The 14,630-nt window shown below is 41.1% G+C and overlaps 1 protein-coding gene across 1 annotated transcript in view; it reads left to right on the top strand.

Moving 5' to 3' along the window:
• Window positions 1–14,630, top strand: part of LOC145343014 (A disintegrin and metalloproteinase with thrombospondin motifs 19-like) — a 414,592-nt gene that overhangs the window by 194,282 nt on the left and 205,680 nt on the right. Inside the window, exon 11 of the mRNA XM_080188739.1 lies at window positions 12,311–12,412. Coding sequence (XP_080044865.1) covers window positions 12,311–12,412 — 102 coding nt within the window. The remainder of the gene's footprint in view (window positions 1–12,310; window positions 12,413–14,630) is intronic.

Consider the following 14,630-nt stretch of genomic DNA (forward strand, 5'->3'; position numbering starts at 1 on the left):
TGTGCAATATTGCTCATTTATGTGATGGGCAGTATGTCTTTTTGGCTTGATGACAGCATCCTGTTAATGGCAAAACACCACTCTTGTTGCTACTGATGATAACAGCATGAAATGGCTAGCATCATCTGATGCTAGAAGATAGATATATTAATACATAGGGCCTTGTTCATTGCAGACAGAAAGAACATGCACACATGTTGTACCTATTGGTCCAGCCTGGTTTAATTTGCTTTCTCAATTAGTGTCTAGCGCAAATTGCCATGATTTATTTGTGGGCTTTGACAGTGAATATTCACAAACTATTCAGCAATTGGGGAATTACGGTTGCATTTCTTTCTTTATTTACCTAACATTCAAACACATGCTTTCAGCAATAATTGCTAGATGGTAGTGCAACACTGGTTATTTTTTCCATTCCATTATTCAGAGGCACTAAAGTCAATTGTTGCGATCTAATTGCCCAAACTGGCTGACAGCAACAATTTAACGCAGACTACAGATCTTCCTGGGCTTAGTGATTGACTGGATAAATTTAATAAAAACATTTGAAGGTTTGAATGAGCATCTGAACTCCACATTCAAAAAGCTCCTCAGAGTTTATCAACTGCAAAAAACACCACTCTTTAAAGAGGCATCTTCTGTAGGAAGTATCTTTGAAGTGAAGAATATGAATTTATATAAGTTGTCTCGGCCAATTCTCATTGAAACCTTCTCAGTGTCATTGCAAGTATTCAGCTTCTACTTACACAAAGAAAACAAATCTTAAGATAGCAGAAATAGTTATTTGTCTTCAACTGGTGCCTGATTAAAATTTGACTTTGTTAATTTGCACCAATCCAAATAGTATTTTCTTTGTGGGACAGAGTTGAAATCTTCCTGCAAATTTTATCTAAAACCATTAAAAATCTTCCCCAATATTTTATGATTTTAAATCTTCTTTTAACAGTCTAGATAATTGAGTAAGAATCGGTTCTCAGCTTCTAACACTAGGAGGTAAATTAGTTCTTCTATTTCAAAAGTGGATTATCTTCAACAGATTACAAGACTATTATATTCGGTCTGCTGCACCAGGTCACACATTTTCAGAATTCAAGTAGCTATAAAAATCTTGCTAATCTCTTTTGATTTTAACCAAACCATTAAGCTCTTGGCTTCATTGAGATTGTTCAACTGTGTGTATTAACTGTTGAAATTGTATTGCACAAATTCCTGGAACTGCAGATTGAAGTAATCATTTCACTGGTATATAAAATTTAAGATGCTGAGCTAATTTTTCAAATGCAGTGGATTCTTTCATACGACTGAAGTGAATCCAAGATTTAATAAACCTAAACTCAAGAAGTCTGAGAGGAATTGACCAAAGCTTCCTCATTCACTTCATCATATGGAGGGCTTTTGTTTCTGATTGTTCAACTGTGACTTAAATGTATTAAAATCCTTTGTGGCTTGGATGTGGGATTGGTGCCAGCAACAAACATAAAAAATTACAACCTTTGAGCTTTATCACAAATATACTATGCACTAAGTTATATTTTTAGTTTATCTTTATTTCTAACATTCTACTTCTTACAGCAAAGGTAATGGACCTGAATATCTGTTCTATTCTCACTGCAATTCCCCAGATAATATAAGCTAGGTATGCAGGAAGGGCCACGTACGAAATCAAGAGAGATCCTCTGTCTGCTCCAAGCATGGGCACCTGTATAGGGGAAGACGCGATTGAGGTGTTTTTGTGTTGGAAACTTGGCTGAAAAAGGGATCCAGCAGTATGCTTGTATCGCACCTTTAACATAATGAAATATCTCAAGTTGCTTCAGAGGAATATTATAAAATAAAATGCAAAACAAAATCACATACAGTGAAAATAGATCAGATGGCCAAAAGCTTGATCAGACAGGTCGGTTTTAAGAAGTGCCTGAAAGGAGAAATGTGAGGCAGAAAGGTGTAGGAAGGAAATTCCAGAGCATTGGGCCCTAGCCAACTGAAATCACGGCCACCAATGGTGGAACAAATATAATTGAGAATGCACAAGAGGCCAGAATAGAGGAGTGTAGATATCGGATGATTGTGGAGCTGGAAGAGATTACTGAGAAAGGGGAAAGGCCATAGAGAAATTTGAAAACAAGGATGAGAATTTCAAAGAGGAGAGATGGGTTTTTGCCTCCCCCAACCCCCATGCCTCCTGCCTCCCATAGTGTGTTTTCCAGTGGCAGAATCCGGCACATGATTGGCTGCTGGAGGGATCTTCCAGTCCTGCACGTTTGGTTTCCTCTGTACCCAACAGGGACCTGAATATCAGAATAGTGCAGCCAGTATTCTCTTTTTAAAAATTGTCTATGTCTTGAAGGGAAGCTGCACTGAATACTCTGCAGAACTGGAAGATCCCACCAGCAGGCAATGGTGCACCAGATTCCGCTGCTGGAAAACATGCTGTAGGGGGAAGGGGGGAAATCCCATCTCTCGTCTTTGAAATTCTCATCCTTTTTTCAAATTTCTCTATGGCCTTTTCCCTTTCTCTGTAATCTTTTCCATCTCCACAATCATCTGATATTTACTTCCTCTTTATTCTGGCCTCTCGTGCATTATCAGTTATATGTCTGTGGCAGTTTGCACAGCTCATCTGGCCTGCCACAAGGGGGAGGCTTCCTAATATTTAATTGGAGGAAGTTTCTGCCCATCCAGTACTGAATGTTGGATAAGCGCTCAGATAATTTAGCAACAATGCGAGTGTCAAGAGTGTTGTTGTTGAGGTAGTTCTGCTTGTTGTCAGCATGTGAAAACTAACACCATGCTTTCAGATGATGGCGCCAAGAGGCAGCACCTAATGAGAAATAGGAAGGGGCCAAGGGTAGGTTCTGGGAGACATCAGAGGAAATGCTGCAGGAGCAGGAAGAGACAGAATTGCAAGTGATTTTCTGGTTATGATTAGATAAGGATGAAACCCGATGAGCGCAGTCCCACCAACTGGACAACAGTAGAAAGACATTGGAAGAGGGTGGAATGGTCAACCATGTCAACGGTTGCAGACAAGTTGAGAAGGACAAAGTAAAAAAGTTTGGGTAGGATGTGTAGGAGATATCATGAGAAGATAGATTCAGTGACCTTGATGATTCACGTGGGATCAAGCATTCAGCATTCCATCAGTTCCTCGGGACCAGATGCTCCCTGGTCACCTCTTGCAATCTGTAAGAGTGATTCTTGAGGGCATCCTATTGCCCTGGTGCTGTCTGTCTGAACCTTGATCCTTCTCTGTGCCCTGGCATGCTGTTTTCCTTGTTTAGAATTATAACAATAGTATTCAGCAGCAGCCTCCTGTAATTCAGTGCAGCTTCCCTTCAAGAGAGATAGACTACCTTTAAGAAGAGAATTCGCTCTGTACTATTCTGATATTCAGGTCCCTGTTGGGTACAGAGGAAACCAAAAGTGCAGTAGACACTCAAGCCACAATCAGGCAAACGTTTGCTGCCTACCTCCATCTCAACAAGCATAATCAAGTCATGCCTGGATTATCAAGTAAGAAGTCTCACAACATCAGGTTAAAGTCAAGTGGCTTTTGCTACCAAATAAACCTGTTGGACCTGGTGTTGTGAGACTTATTACTGTGTCTACGCCAGTCCAAGATTGGCATCTCCACATCATGGATTATCAAGGTCAGAAAGTATAAAAATAAGTACTTTGTGTTCAAAATAAGAATAGATAACTGTGATAACCCCCATGAGGTCCATGGGGAATCACTGACTGAGCTCCTTGTGGAGCTTGTTGAGTCTGAGTTCCCCTCGTAACAGGCAGCAGCTTGCCCAACTGGAACTCATTACCTGAGTTTTTTTATAAGGCAGGCCCAGGATTAGACCTGCTGAACTATAGTCCCAGGCAGGAACCTCTGTGTGTACACCACGGTGATGATTTTACTTTGTATTCTGTAATAAAGTATGTGGCTTTCCAATAGGACTTCCTGAGTCATTACAATAACTGATCACTTTATTTTATGCTTTTGATATGTGTGTGAGGTCTGAAGTGAATTGGCTCTTCTCCAGCGCATGATGTTTTGCTGGATCAACAGATTTTTCAAGATAGGCTAAAAGTTACTGTTGGCAATAGTGAATAAGTCTGTTCCTATGACATCCCTCTGTCTGCTATTTTAACAGAGATGTTAACCCGAGTTAACACTTACATTAAAACCGTAGACAGAGGAATGTCTTATAAAAGTGCTAAGCATTTGCAGGTTTTGGCATAGTAATTTTGAGCCAATTGTCTGAAAGAGTAAGGTGCATACTTGGAATGCTAAAGTAGTCTTTCTGTATTCAGAGAGGTTACAGATGTATATGTGAAGGATTGGGGTTGAATGATGAAATGAAAACTCAGTATGACCTGGAATTCTGAAATTGTGATGGACTTCATAATAATATTTCCTATCATCTTTGAAATCTTCTTATTTCAGTGACTTTATATCTACATGATGGTTAAGTATCCCAGGCATCATCACTAGTGGTAGTGGGAGGTTAAAAAGTGAAGAACCCAATCTCTAAGTCTGTACTAATTTGGTACACACGCACAATGCCAGCAGCGTAACTAATAACATACAGATAAGTTCATACAGAATTTCCCACAAAAAGTAGCTTGTTGGCAGACGTCGCATTTAAAGAAAGCTCTGTGATTTCTGAATGCTCAAATTTGAAGTTAATCTGAAGAATCTTGATCCATTATGTATTCATCTCATGAAATTGACCTTAAATTTGGTACAGTTATTGTCAATTTGCCAATTTCACTCTGTGAGGCTATTCAGAAAGGCTGGGAATTGCAACCCATTTTGGTATGGTGAGGACTTGCCTTAGCAGGTTAATAGAGAAGTTGTATAGATTACAAAATACTATCTTCATGTGCTTGACCAATAATTGTCAAAAGATATGAACATTACCAACAGCATCAATGCTTACCTTAATGAGCACAAATAAATTTCACATGCAAAACCGGCTTATCTAGATTTCATCTGGTGTGTGTTACAACTCAGTGTTACCATATAGAACTTGAGCATGACTTTTGTGTGATCTTCATCCTACCAATGATATTATAGTAATCGTACTTTTATTGGTTAATTGATTTTATTGATTAATATTTTTCCCAACACTTCTCAAATACTTCCAAAGTGAATTGGAAAAAAAATTGCAAAAATTACCTTGACAGGGGCCTTTTTAATTCATTTAGTCAATATTCTTGATTCTGCCTGTGACAAAAGTGCTTTTCAAAGAGATTGATATGGATGAAGAAAGCTGTTTGGAAAGAAATCTCTAAAATGTCCCCCATCCAAACCACAATGGGCGATACGGTGTCACAGTGATTAGCACTGCTGCCTCACAGTGCCAAGGACCAGGTTCAATTCTGGTCTTGTGTCACTGTCAGTGTGGAGTTTGCATATTCTCCCCATATCTGCGTGGGTTTCTAACAGGTGCTCTGGTTTCCTCCCACACTCCAAAGATGTGCAGGTTAGATGGATTGGCCATGCTAAATTGACCCTTAGTGTCAGGGAAATAGCAGGGTAAATGTCTGGGACTAAGGGGATAGGGCCTGGGTGGGATTGTTGTTGGTGCAGACTTATTGAGTCGAATAGCCTCCTTCTGCACTGTAGGGATTCTATGATTCACCAACTCCCCCTCCCCCTGCCTCTTGTTTAAAAACTCCAGGAGCTGCCGATTAAACAGGTAGCTGGGATCATGCCCTCCTCAATGTAAAAGTCAACACATGGCTGGCTCGTCCTGCAGTCACTTAATGGTTGTCAGGCCCATAAATGACTTGAGACAGGGCTTCTGCCCACTTCCAAGAGGTGGTCATGTCTCAGAGCAGCACCACAGGCCAATCAATGGCTGGCAGCTGTCACGTTTGAGGAACCCCACTGGCAGCAGTGGCCATTGCTGACTGCAATAGTCCCTGAGAGACATAGTGGAGCCCAGACTGTGAGGTGAGGCCAGAGTCTCACTGTAGCCAGGAGAGCAGGTTTTAATGAGGGGACTATTGGAGGTTGCAGGGGCTAACAAGGTTGCCTGACCAGGAGGCACCCACGTCAGCTAGACCCTCTGACTGACAACTCTTGTTCTTGGCCTGGAGTCTTGATATGGGCCTCTCCTAACTCAGGGAAAATCCCAGCAATGATTGGGGAAAACCCTTCAGGACCTCAGCCATGCCATAGACAAGTGAATCACCAAGTGCTTCCCTCATTATGGACATAGAAATCCCTTCGGGCCAGGTGGGAGAGGTGGGCATAGCACTGCCAGGATGTTGCTCAATTTTGCCATCCCTCTGTTGGGTGGAGTGTAAAATTCTGGCCCAGTAGTTTATTCTTCCACTACCATATCTGGAAGTCCAATGCATTGATTGACCACATTTTGGGCAGGATTTAATGAAAGAGGCTACTTCCTGCCACATTGCCCATGTCCACTCAGGTCCTTTGTCACTGTACCCCTTATCTTATTCTTTGTTACCCAAAATCAACTATTCCAACATGTTCTTGTTAGTCTTCCATTGATAACCTCCAATTTATCCAAATTCTGCCTCATGTATCCTTGTCATCATCAAGTAACAATCTATGGCCTTTGTCTCTGTTAAATTGCATTGGTTCCCATCTCCCAGTGCTTAAAATTTTAACTCCTTATAAGCACTGCATTACTTCTTCCCATCCCTCTAACTTTGGCCTTTAATGCAACCATAACCCTCATGACTGCTGACAGAGCCTTCTGCTGCCTGGGTCCACCTTTCTGGAATCTGCTTCTTCTTCTCTTCCTGATTCTTCTTTTAGAAAAATCTCAAAACTAAGAGCACGATCTTACTGGCCGTTCATGCCACACCCCCACTACACCGTTGGTGAATTTGGCACCCAGCCAAATCTCCGTTCACTGCAACAGAATGGAAAATCCCACCATCGTGAATGGCCGTAACATTCTGGTCTAACTCTGCAACAAAGCGCTTGGTATAAAACTCTTCCTTTCTGATTTGGCATTCGTTTTTCATATGCCTGTCTGTGCAGGTACACTTTCTTTTCCATTCAAGGTGTTCTCTAAATGCACGTTGTCTTTATTGATCGGTGATCTCGCCCAAGCTGGTCTTCCGGTGGGCAGAGGGGCAAAATCAGTTGGGGTACTTATGCAGATTCTGGCCACTTCTATATTTTTCCATCAGAATACCATCAGCAGGCTCGAAGGGCTACTCCTGCTCCTATTTCTTATGTTCTTATGTCTATGTGCCCATCCACACATTAACAGACGTAGCCAAATTTGTCAATAATTTCTCAGCAAGCTGGATACTAAAATGACAAAAAATAATTACAACAGTTGTAGCAGAAAGTTTAATCATGAGTGTTTCTGTTTCTGCATTGCAGTGTTGCAAAGAGGCTTTTAAATGGCCCTTAATTGAACATTTAAGGGCCTCATTTGACCCTTAGGAGGGTTCTCCTCCCGCTTTCTCCAATGCTGATAAAATGCCCGGCAATGGGGCACTCAACCCCTGCCATTCCACTTGATTTTATGCACGGTCCCCCCAACACCTCCCAGCACATTACTCACATTCTTTGGTGGCCTATAAAATCCCAGCCCGTGTCCATAAGAAGACTACAACTGCTGCCCTCATACTGAGGCTCCAACCCAGAATGCCAAATATGCCCTGTTCGGATGAGAACTTGATGTAATTATGCCTTGGCCGGGTTTCTGAGCATTTCAGCAGATTTGCCGCAGGATAATGGATTTTTCAGGGCCTTGTTGTTCAAATTGTCTTTATATTCTTATTAATAATAATTTGTTCAATCACAGGAAATTGAATATGTTTGTGTTAACCTACTGATCAAAGTTAAATGTATCTGTGCTTAGTCTTGATTTTGAAAGATTTGTCTAATGGCACGAAGATTCTATCATTTATGTTGACTATATCAGGAATGTCATGTTGACTGTATCAGTGGTTAACAGAGCTGGAAAGTAGACATTGACCAGAATGTCTCCTGTAGGAATGTTTAATATATATTACGTTACTTCTCAGAAGGCTATGTTATGTGTTTAAAATCTTCTTGACTGCAATTAGCTGAAATGGCTGATGAGATTGTTAAACAAATGTCATTCAGTTCCAGAGCCTATAATCAGAAAGTTCATTTGTAAATTGGTCATTTTGTATGTCATTTATTTATTTTTCCATCTGGTTTTACCTTTAATTTTGTAGGTTGTGATCTTTGAAGTAAAGTATAGAATTAAAGAACACCGTTGGTTTTTGTTGCCACAATATATACTTTCCATCACCATGATTATAATCAAACTGTACAGATAAAAAGTATTACCAACTTTTATGCGGTCTCAGTTGAGTTATTTGTTGACTTTTCCCAAAAGCTATTGTTTTGTCATTATGAATTCTTGGCTAAGTCTTTAAAGCTACACTTGTTGCAGCAAAGGATTCTAAGTTCACAGTTTGATAGACAGTTTAAAGAGACTGTTAAGGAATTAGCTGTCAATGATATGAGGTCTGAATAGAAGTTTGTTTTTGTAAGTCATTGGACACATGAGTTTTAAAATCTTTGGATTTCATGAATAGGATTTTTTTCAGTATCAAATGTACATGAATGCAGCTTGTATTAGATTGTGAGAAAGGTGTTTTATTCATCATCCTAAGGTCAGCCCGTGGTGGACACGGATGAGTGACTATGTAGCTGGTGTGGTGGTATATGGGGTCATGTGAATATGAAAGAGCATTGTGGTAGGCGGGATCATGTGTTGGCATGGTGAAGCCATGGAGGATATGAGACTTCATTGGGGGGGGTGGGAAGGGGTGGTTCTGATTTGGCATGGGAGATAGGTAGACATGTGAGGGCTATAGGGCCTGATGCTTCTAAAACAAACGAATAAAGTCCCATGAACGAAGATAGGCCTTATAACCAGCCCAACTTGGCATTCACCTGCCCCCATGGCCACTTAGAATCTGCTTTCAGGATTGGCGGACTAGACTTGCTCTTGTCCCTTCCCTCTGTTAGATCTAACAGAGCCCTTCAAATCAAGGTGGGCCTACCAGGTTGGGAAATTTCCTGGCTTGAACTATCCATCCCAGTATTGAAAATCTGATCCATAATCTCTCTTTTTGATCTTCTGCAAAGAAGTTCCAGGATTTCTCTCTCTTCCATCCTGGGCAGTAAGATCTATCTAACAAAGCTCCATGAACTGGTTAAGACCATAAGACACAGGAGCAGAATGAGGCCACTTGGCCCATCGAGTCTGCTCCACCATTCAATCATGGTTGATATTTTCTTATCCCCATTCTCCTGCCTTTTCCCCACAACCCCTGATTCCCTTATTAATCAAGACTCTATCTATTTCTGTCTTGAAGACACTCGGTGACATGGTCTCCACAACCTTCTGTGGCAAAGAGTTCCACAGATTCACCACTCCTGACTTGAAGGATCATCAGAAATTCCTCCTGTCTTAAAGGATCGTCCCTTTAGCCTGAGGTTGTGCTCTCTGGTTCTAGTTTTTCCTACTAGTGGAAATATCCTCTTCACATCCACTCTATTCAGGCCTTGCAGTATCTTGTAAGTTTCAATAAAATCCTTCCTCATCCTTCTAAATTCCAACGAGTACAGACCCAGAATCCTCAACTGTTCCTCATATGACAAGCTCTTCGTTCTTGTGAACCTCCTCAGGACCCTTTGCAAGGCCAGCACTTCCCCCCTTAGATATGGGGCCCAAAATTACTCAAAATTCTCCAAATGAGGTCTGACCAGTTAAGTAATCCACTCTTTGGCAGGCTTCTTTTTTTATATCTTTGGTGTTAAAAGTGAGCTGACCACTTTAGTATAAGTAAGGGGATTTCTCAGGGGTTTCCCTCTGGAATGGGGTGGGGGGGTGCTTGTATCCAGCCAATCTCAGCTAAACAAAGACTTAAAAAAGACGGTATGCAGTTAAGACTTTTTAAAACTTTATTAAAATGTATTGGGAGAGAGACAGCTAGAGGATTCTAACCTCTCTGACGTTACATCACATGAGAACAACAAATACACATTTTCGAAGATTCGTTCTTCCACCCAACCTGTCATCCAAACTGGATGGTCCAATTACATTAATGCATCTTATTTACTTTGGCCAATAGCATTCTATCTTCAAGCAGAATTAGGAATTGATTGGTCAACTGAACCCAGAGGTTCCTGCCCCCTCCCCCCATTGCCTAGTAACCTTACCTATGCAAATCTGGTAGGTTCACAGGTTGCTCCTATCACCTGCAGTCCTGGGAATGAGAAGGGAATCATCTATCCTGTCTTTTTTCTGTCCCCTTATCAGTGTAAGCTGAATACGTCTATTCATCGCAGCTAGGAGCTGAATCCTTCTATTCATATCAAAAACTTTGGTAGCTTGTAGCTGCCTGGCCTCTCCTCGATAGTAGAGTTTTTGCTCTATGCTTCATTGTTCCAAAAGAATGCAGTCTGTGTAGTTTTATCTGTATGGCATGCAAGAAATAATATTTTTCACTGATCACAATACATATGACAGTAATAAATCAAATCTATTTACTGTCTATGTGCTGTTTAAAGATCATGTGCTTTCACACTATCTTTAAATAGAGGAAATTAACAATGTGTGAGGGGAATAAATAAATCCTGAGTAAATTTGCCTGTTTCTCATTAATTTCTACTTAATTAGTTCTGTGCATTAATATCCTTTCCAAAATTCAAAACTTTAGATTTTGAATTCTCAATGAATGTAAAGTTAATTTTTTATTACAAGCAAGGCTATTTGTCAAATTGATTTCTGTGTGACTTCTCATGTTTTGCCGTGGCACTTTAGACAGAAATTTAGTTGAAACCCTGTTCTTGTGCATTTCCACCAAACCCTACTCATGTCATATGAGCAAACCAGCCATTATCCGGAGTTTATTTGAAGGGACCTGAGACGCCATATAAATGTAAGTTGTTGCTGAGGAAATCCACCCCCCCCTTCCAAATATTTCACAAGAAGTAAGAGTTGCAGTATTTTATGGTGCAAACTTTGGCGTACTACTACCTATTTGCACTTACAGATGCCCAAAGGTGTTTTGTGGACTTTAGAGTGTATGTTACTTAAAATTCTCTCAGAAGGATACCATCCACTGAGGATCTGGAATATGTATCTACGGGTCAAGCAACAGTGTGTCTGTTCAACCAATGTAATTGAAGAATCCTCATGGGGATAATTTTAACCCCCAAACTGAATTGGTTGGGGTAGGAATGCAGAAAGAAAGTACAAGAGAATTTTAAAAAAATCTCCAATAATCACTAAATTCTCAGTGAATGAGGTTCTAAACTTGTCAAATGTAAATTTTCAGTTCCAGTGAGCTTGTTTGGCAGTAATTATCACTTACTCTGCACAGTGGCACAGTTGTTAGCACTGCTGCCTCACAACGGCAGGAACCCGGGTTCAATTCTGGCCTCAGGTCACTGTCTGTGCGGTGTCTGCACATTCTACCCATGTCTGCATGGGTTTCTTCCAGATGCTCCAGTTTGCTCTCGCACTCCAAAGATGTGTGGGTTCGGTTGATTCACCATGTTAAATTGCCCCTTAGAGTCATGGTAAATATGTGGGGTTACAGGAATAGGGCCTAGGTGGTATTGTGGTTGGTGCAGACTCAAAGGGCCAAATGGCCTCCTTTTGCACTGGAGGGGTTCTAAAAATTTACAAACACTTGAATGTATTCATCTTAACTTTCTCAGGCCTGTTTCATGGGTAAGTGCTGCAACTCCATGATCTTCATGTAATTTAGTGCCAAATCTATTGGTGAGATACTGTTGTAGCAGTTTCCAGAAGAAAAGGGCAACACATTGCAATTAGTAGGTTTTTGCCTTTAACTGCCCTACATGGATGCCGGAAGTTGCTGCCCAATTTAACCATTAATAGTGGTCATAGAGTCATAAAGGTTTACAGCATGGAAACAGGCCCTTCGGCCCAACTTGTCCATACCACCCCTTTTTCTTAACTACCAAGCTAGTCCCAATTGCCCACGTTTGGCCAATGTTCCTCTATACCCATCTTACCCATGTAACTGTCTAAATGCTTTTTAAAAGACACTATTGTATCCGCCTCTACAACTACCTCTGGCAGCTTTTTCCATACACTCACTGTCCTTTGTGTGAAAAAACTGCCCCTCTGGACCCTTTTGTATTTCTCCCTTCTCGCTTAAAACTATGCCCTCTAGTTTTAGACTCCCCTAGCTTCAACATTATTCCTACCATAAAATCTGAGCCCATATTAATCTTTTACATAAAATACCAAATACTTAACAATAGGATTATTAAGATGTGTTCTCTTTTGACCCTTTGTTGTAGCATGTCATATGTACCGGACTATGGTGTAAAGTAGATGGTGAACAGGAGTGCAGAACCAAACTAGACCCACCACTAGATGGAACTGAGTGTGAAACAGAAAAGGTAAGAATTCTAGGCTCATTATTTAAAGTATTCTTAAATTCCATTTTTGTATTCTTTTTTTCCTGAGGTTATATATAGTTACAAGTGCTTGAAAACCTGCTAGATTGCAGATGCTTCGATTGTCTCCCAAGCTGCACACCATTGAAGAATGATAGAAGAACATATAAATACCATAGAAGTAAAGAAGCCCTAACTCTACAGGGATAAATTGTGGAACTACACAATTATTGACAAAACAAAGCAAAAAAAAATTGATTTAACTTTGTTGCTAAGTTGTTAGACATGAATATGGCATGTAGGTCAGGATTTTCCCAAAACCAAACTAAGTGCCTGACGAGAAGGAAAATGGACATGTTTACCAGAACAAATCTCCAGTACTCTGTGCATTGCAGACTGCCTCAGTGAGATTCTTTTTGGTAAGTAGGGGTGGGGCTTATTCCCACCCAAGAGGCTGACAACATAGTATGGAGTGGGCCACTGTGCATGCACCAATCTGTCAATGCAGAGATAGGTGCATATGAACTGGCTCCCCATCGCTGGACTGGAACCTCCCCCGATCGCCGACCTTCCAGACCCCCCACTGTGATCACTGGCCTACCAGACCATCCCCTCCATGGCCAACCCTAATCTGCATCCCCACCCTGATGGCCAGCCCCGAACACCTGCGCCTCCCCCCGCCCCCCCACAAGACCCCGATGACCAGGCCCGATACACTCCCACTCTATGGCCAGCCTTGATTGCCTCTTCCTTCCCTCTCTCACCGATCCCAATTGCAGACCCCAATGGGTCCCCCCTCATTCACCCTCTGGCCCTGCCCCAGTGCCCAATGGACAGTGTCAAAGTGCCTGGTGAGCAATGCCAGACTGTGGCAAGATGGAAGTGTACTTGGAAACATGTGACAGATTTTAATTCTTGGATGCTTTACAATAGGCATCCATGAACCAAAATTTGTAGCTTTCCCTAAGTACTTCCCCCACTACCCCAACATTGACATAATTTTTTTCTAAATATTTGGCCAATTCTTTCTCCAGATCAAGGAAGTTTTTATCTTGAACCCAACAATCCAGCTTCAGTGGCAGCATTTCACGAGGAAGTTTATTAAATGTCCCTTTTAAATTTTAGGATATGGTTTTCACTTGGGAAACTTCTTCAGAAAATTCAAGAGGTTCAATAGACAGGACTTCCCCTTTCTAAGACAATGTTAGCTTTTGTTTATTAGATTTGACCCATTCAGGTGCACCCCACATACCTGATCATTCATTTTGCTATTTTCCTAAACACTGGTTTTAGACAGATGGGTCAAATTACCGTGATTAGTTGTGTCCCCTTTTGTGAATGTGTGTGTGTAACAGTCCAAACATAGTCACTCCACAACGTTAATTGATTCATGCAAGGGAAGCTACTAGACAGCAATAAACCTGGCAAGGTCAGCTATATGGAGACTCTGTCCTTAGCCATGGAAAAATACAAAATAAATCCTAAATTCCCCTTATGCTATACACAATTGGTCGCACCAACCCCATCCTGAAGCTCTGCTTTTCTGCAAGTTTGGATCAAGATCTGGAGCAAACTATCCAAAAGCTGCTCCCCCTCCCTTATGTGTCAGTGTTTACAATCTTCACTCCAACTCTGAGCCAGAGAGATTCAAAATGGAGATAACAATTGCTGTAGTTCACATGCTCGTTGTCCACGTGCTCCCACAGACTGCAGTTCAGACATGCATCCTGCTTTGCCATATCCTATTCTAAATGATTTATATTTCATTTTCAGTTTGTTGTAACCTTTTGTCTATGCATTAAATTGCACTAAGCAATAGACAAAAGTTTTATAATTTTACGACCCCAAAATTCTGCTACAAGATTTTAAAAAGCACCTTTGTCCCACTGCACTTAATTCCCATTGGAGCAAATCTCCGATCTTGTTAATGTTGCATAATTTTCATGATCATTTGCAATTGGACAGGGCTCCTCCCTAAGAACACACATTCATGAAATCATCCCTTCATTGTCAACATTGAACATAACCAGGTCAGGGATAGCATAGTTAGATACAGAGTAGTGATTCTCTGTGCTGTTTCCCAACTTCCGAAGAGCATTCCTTACTGTGTTAGTGTAACATTTCTGTTGCCTGCGACCTTTCATAGTGAGATTGGCAATTTATGCTAAATTTGTAATGTTTGTGCTATGGATCCATGCCAGATGGACTAGTTTGAGACTGC

The sequence above is a fragment of the Carcharhinus amblyrhynchos genome, chromosome 5, assembly GCF_965287045.1.
Source record: "Carcharhinus amblyrhynchos chromosome 5, sCarAmb.v2.hapA, whole genome shotgun sequence".
NCBI lineage: Eukaryota > Metazoa > Chordata > Chondrichthyes > Carcharhiniformes > Carcharhinidae > Carcharhinus > Carcharhinus amblyrhynchos.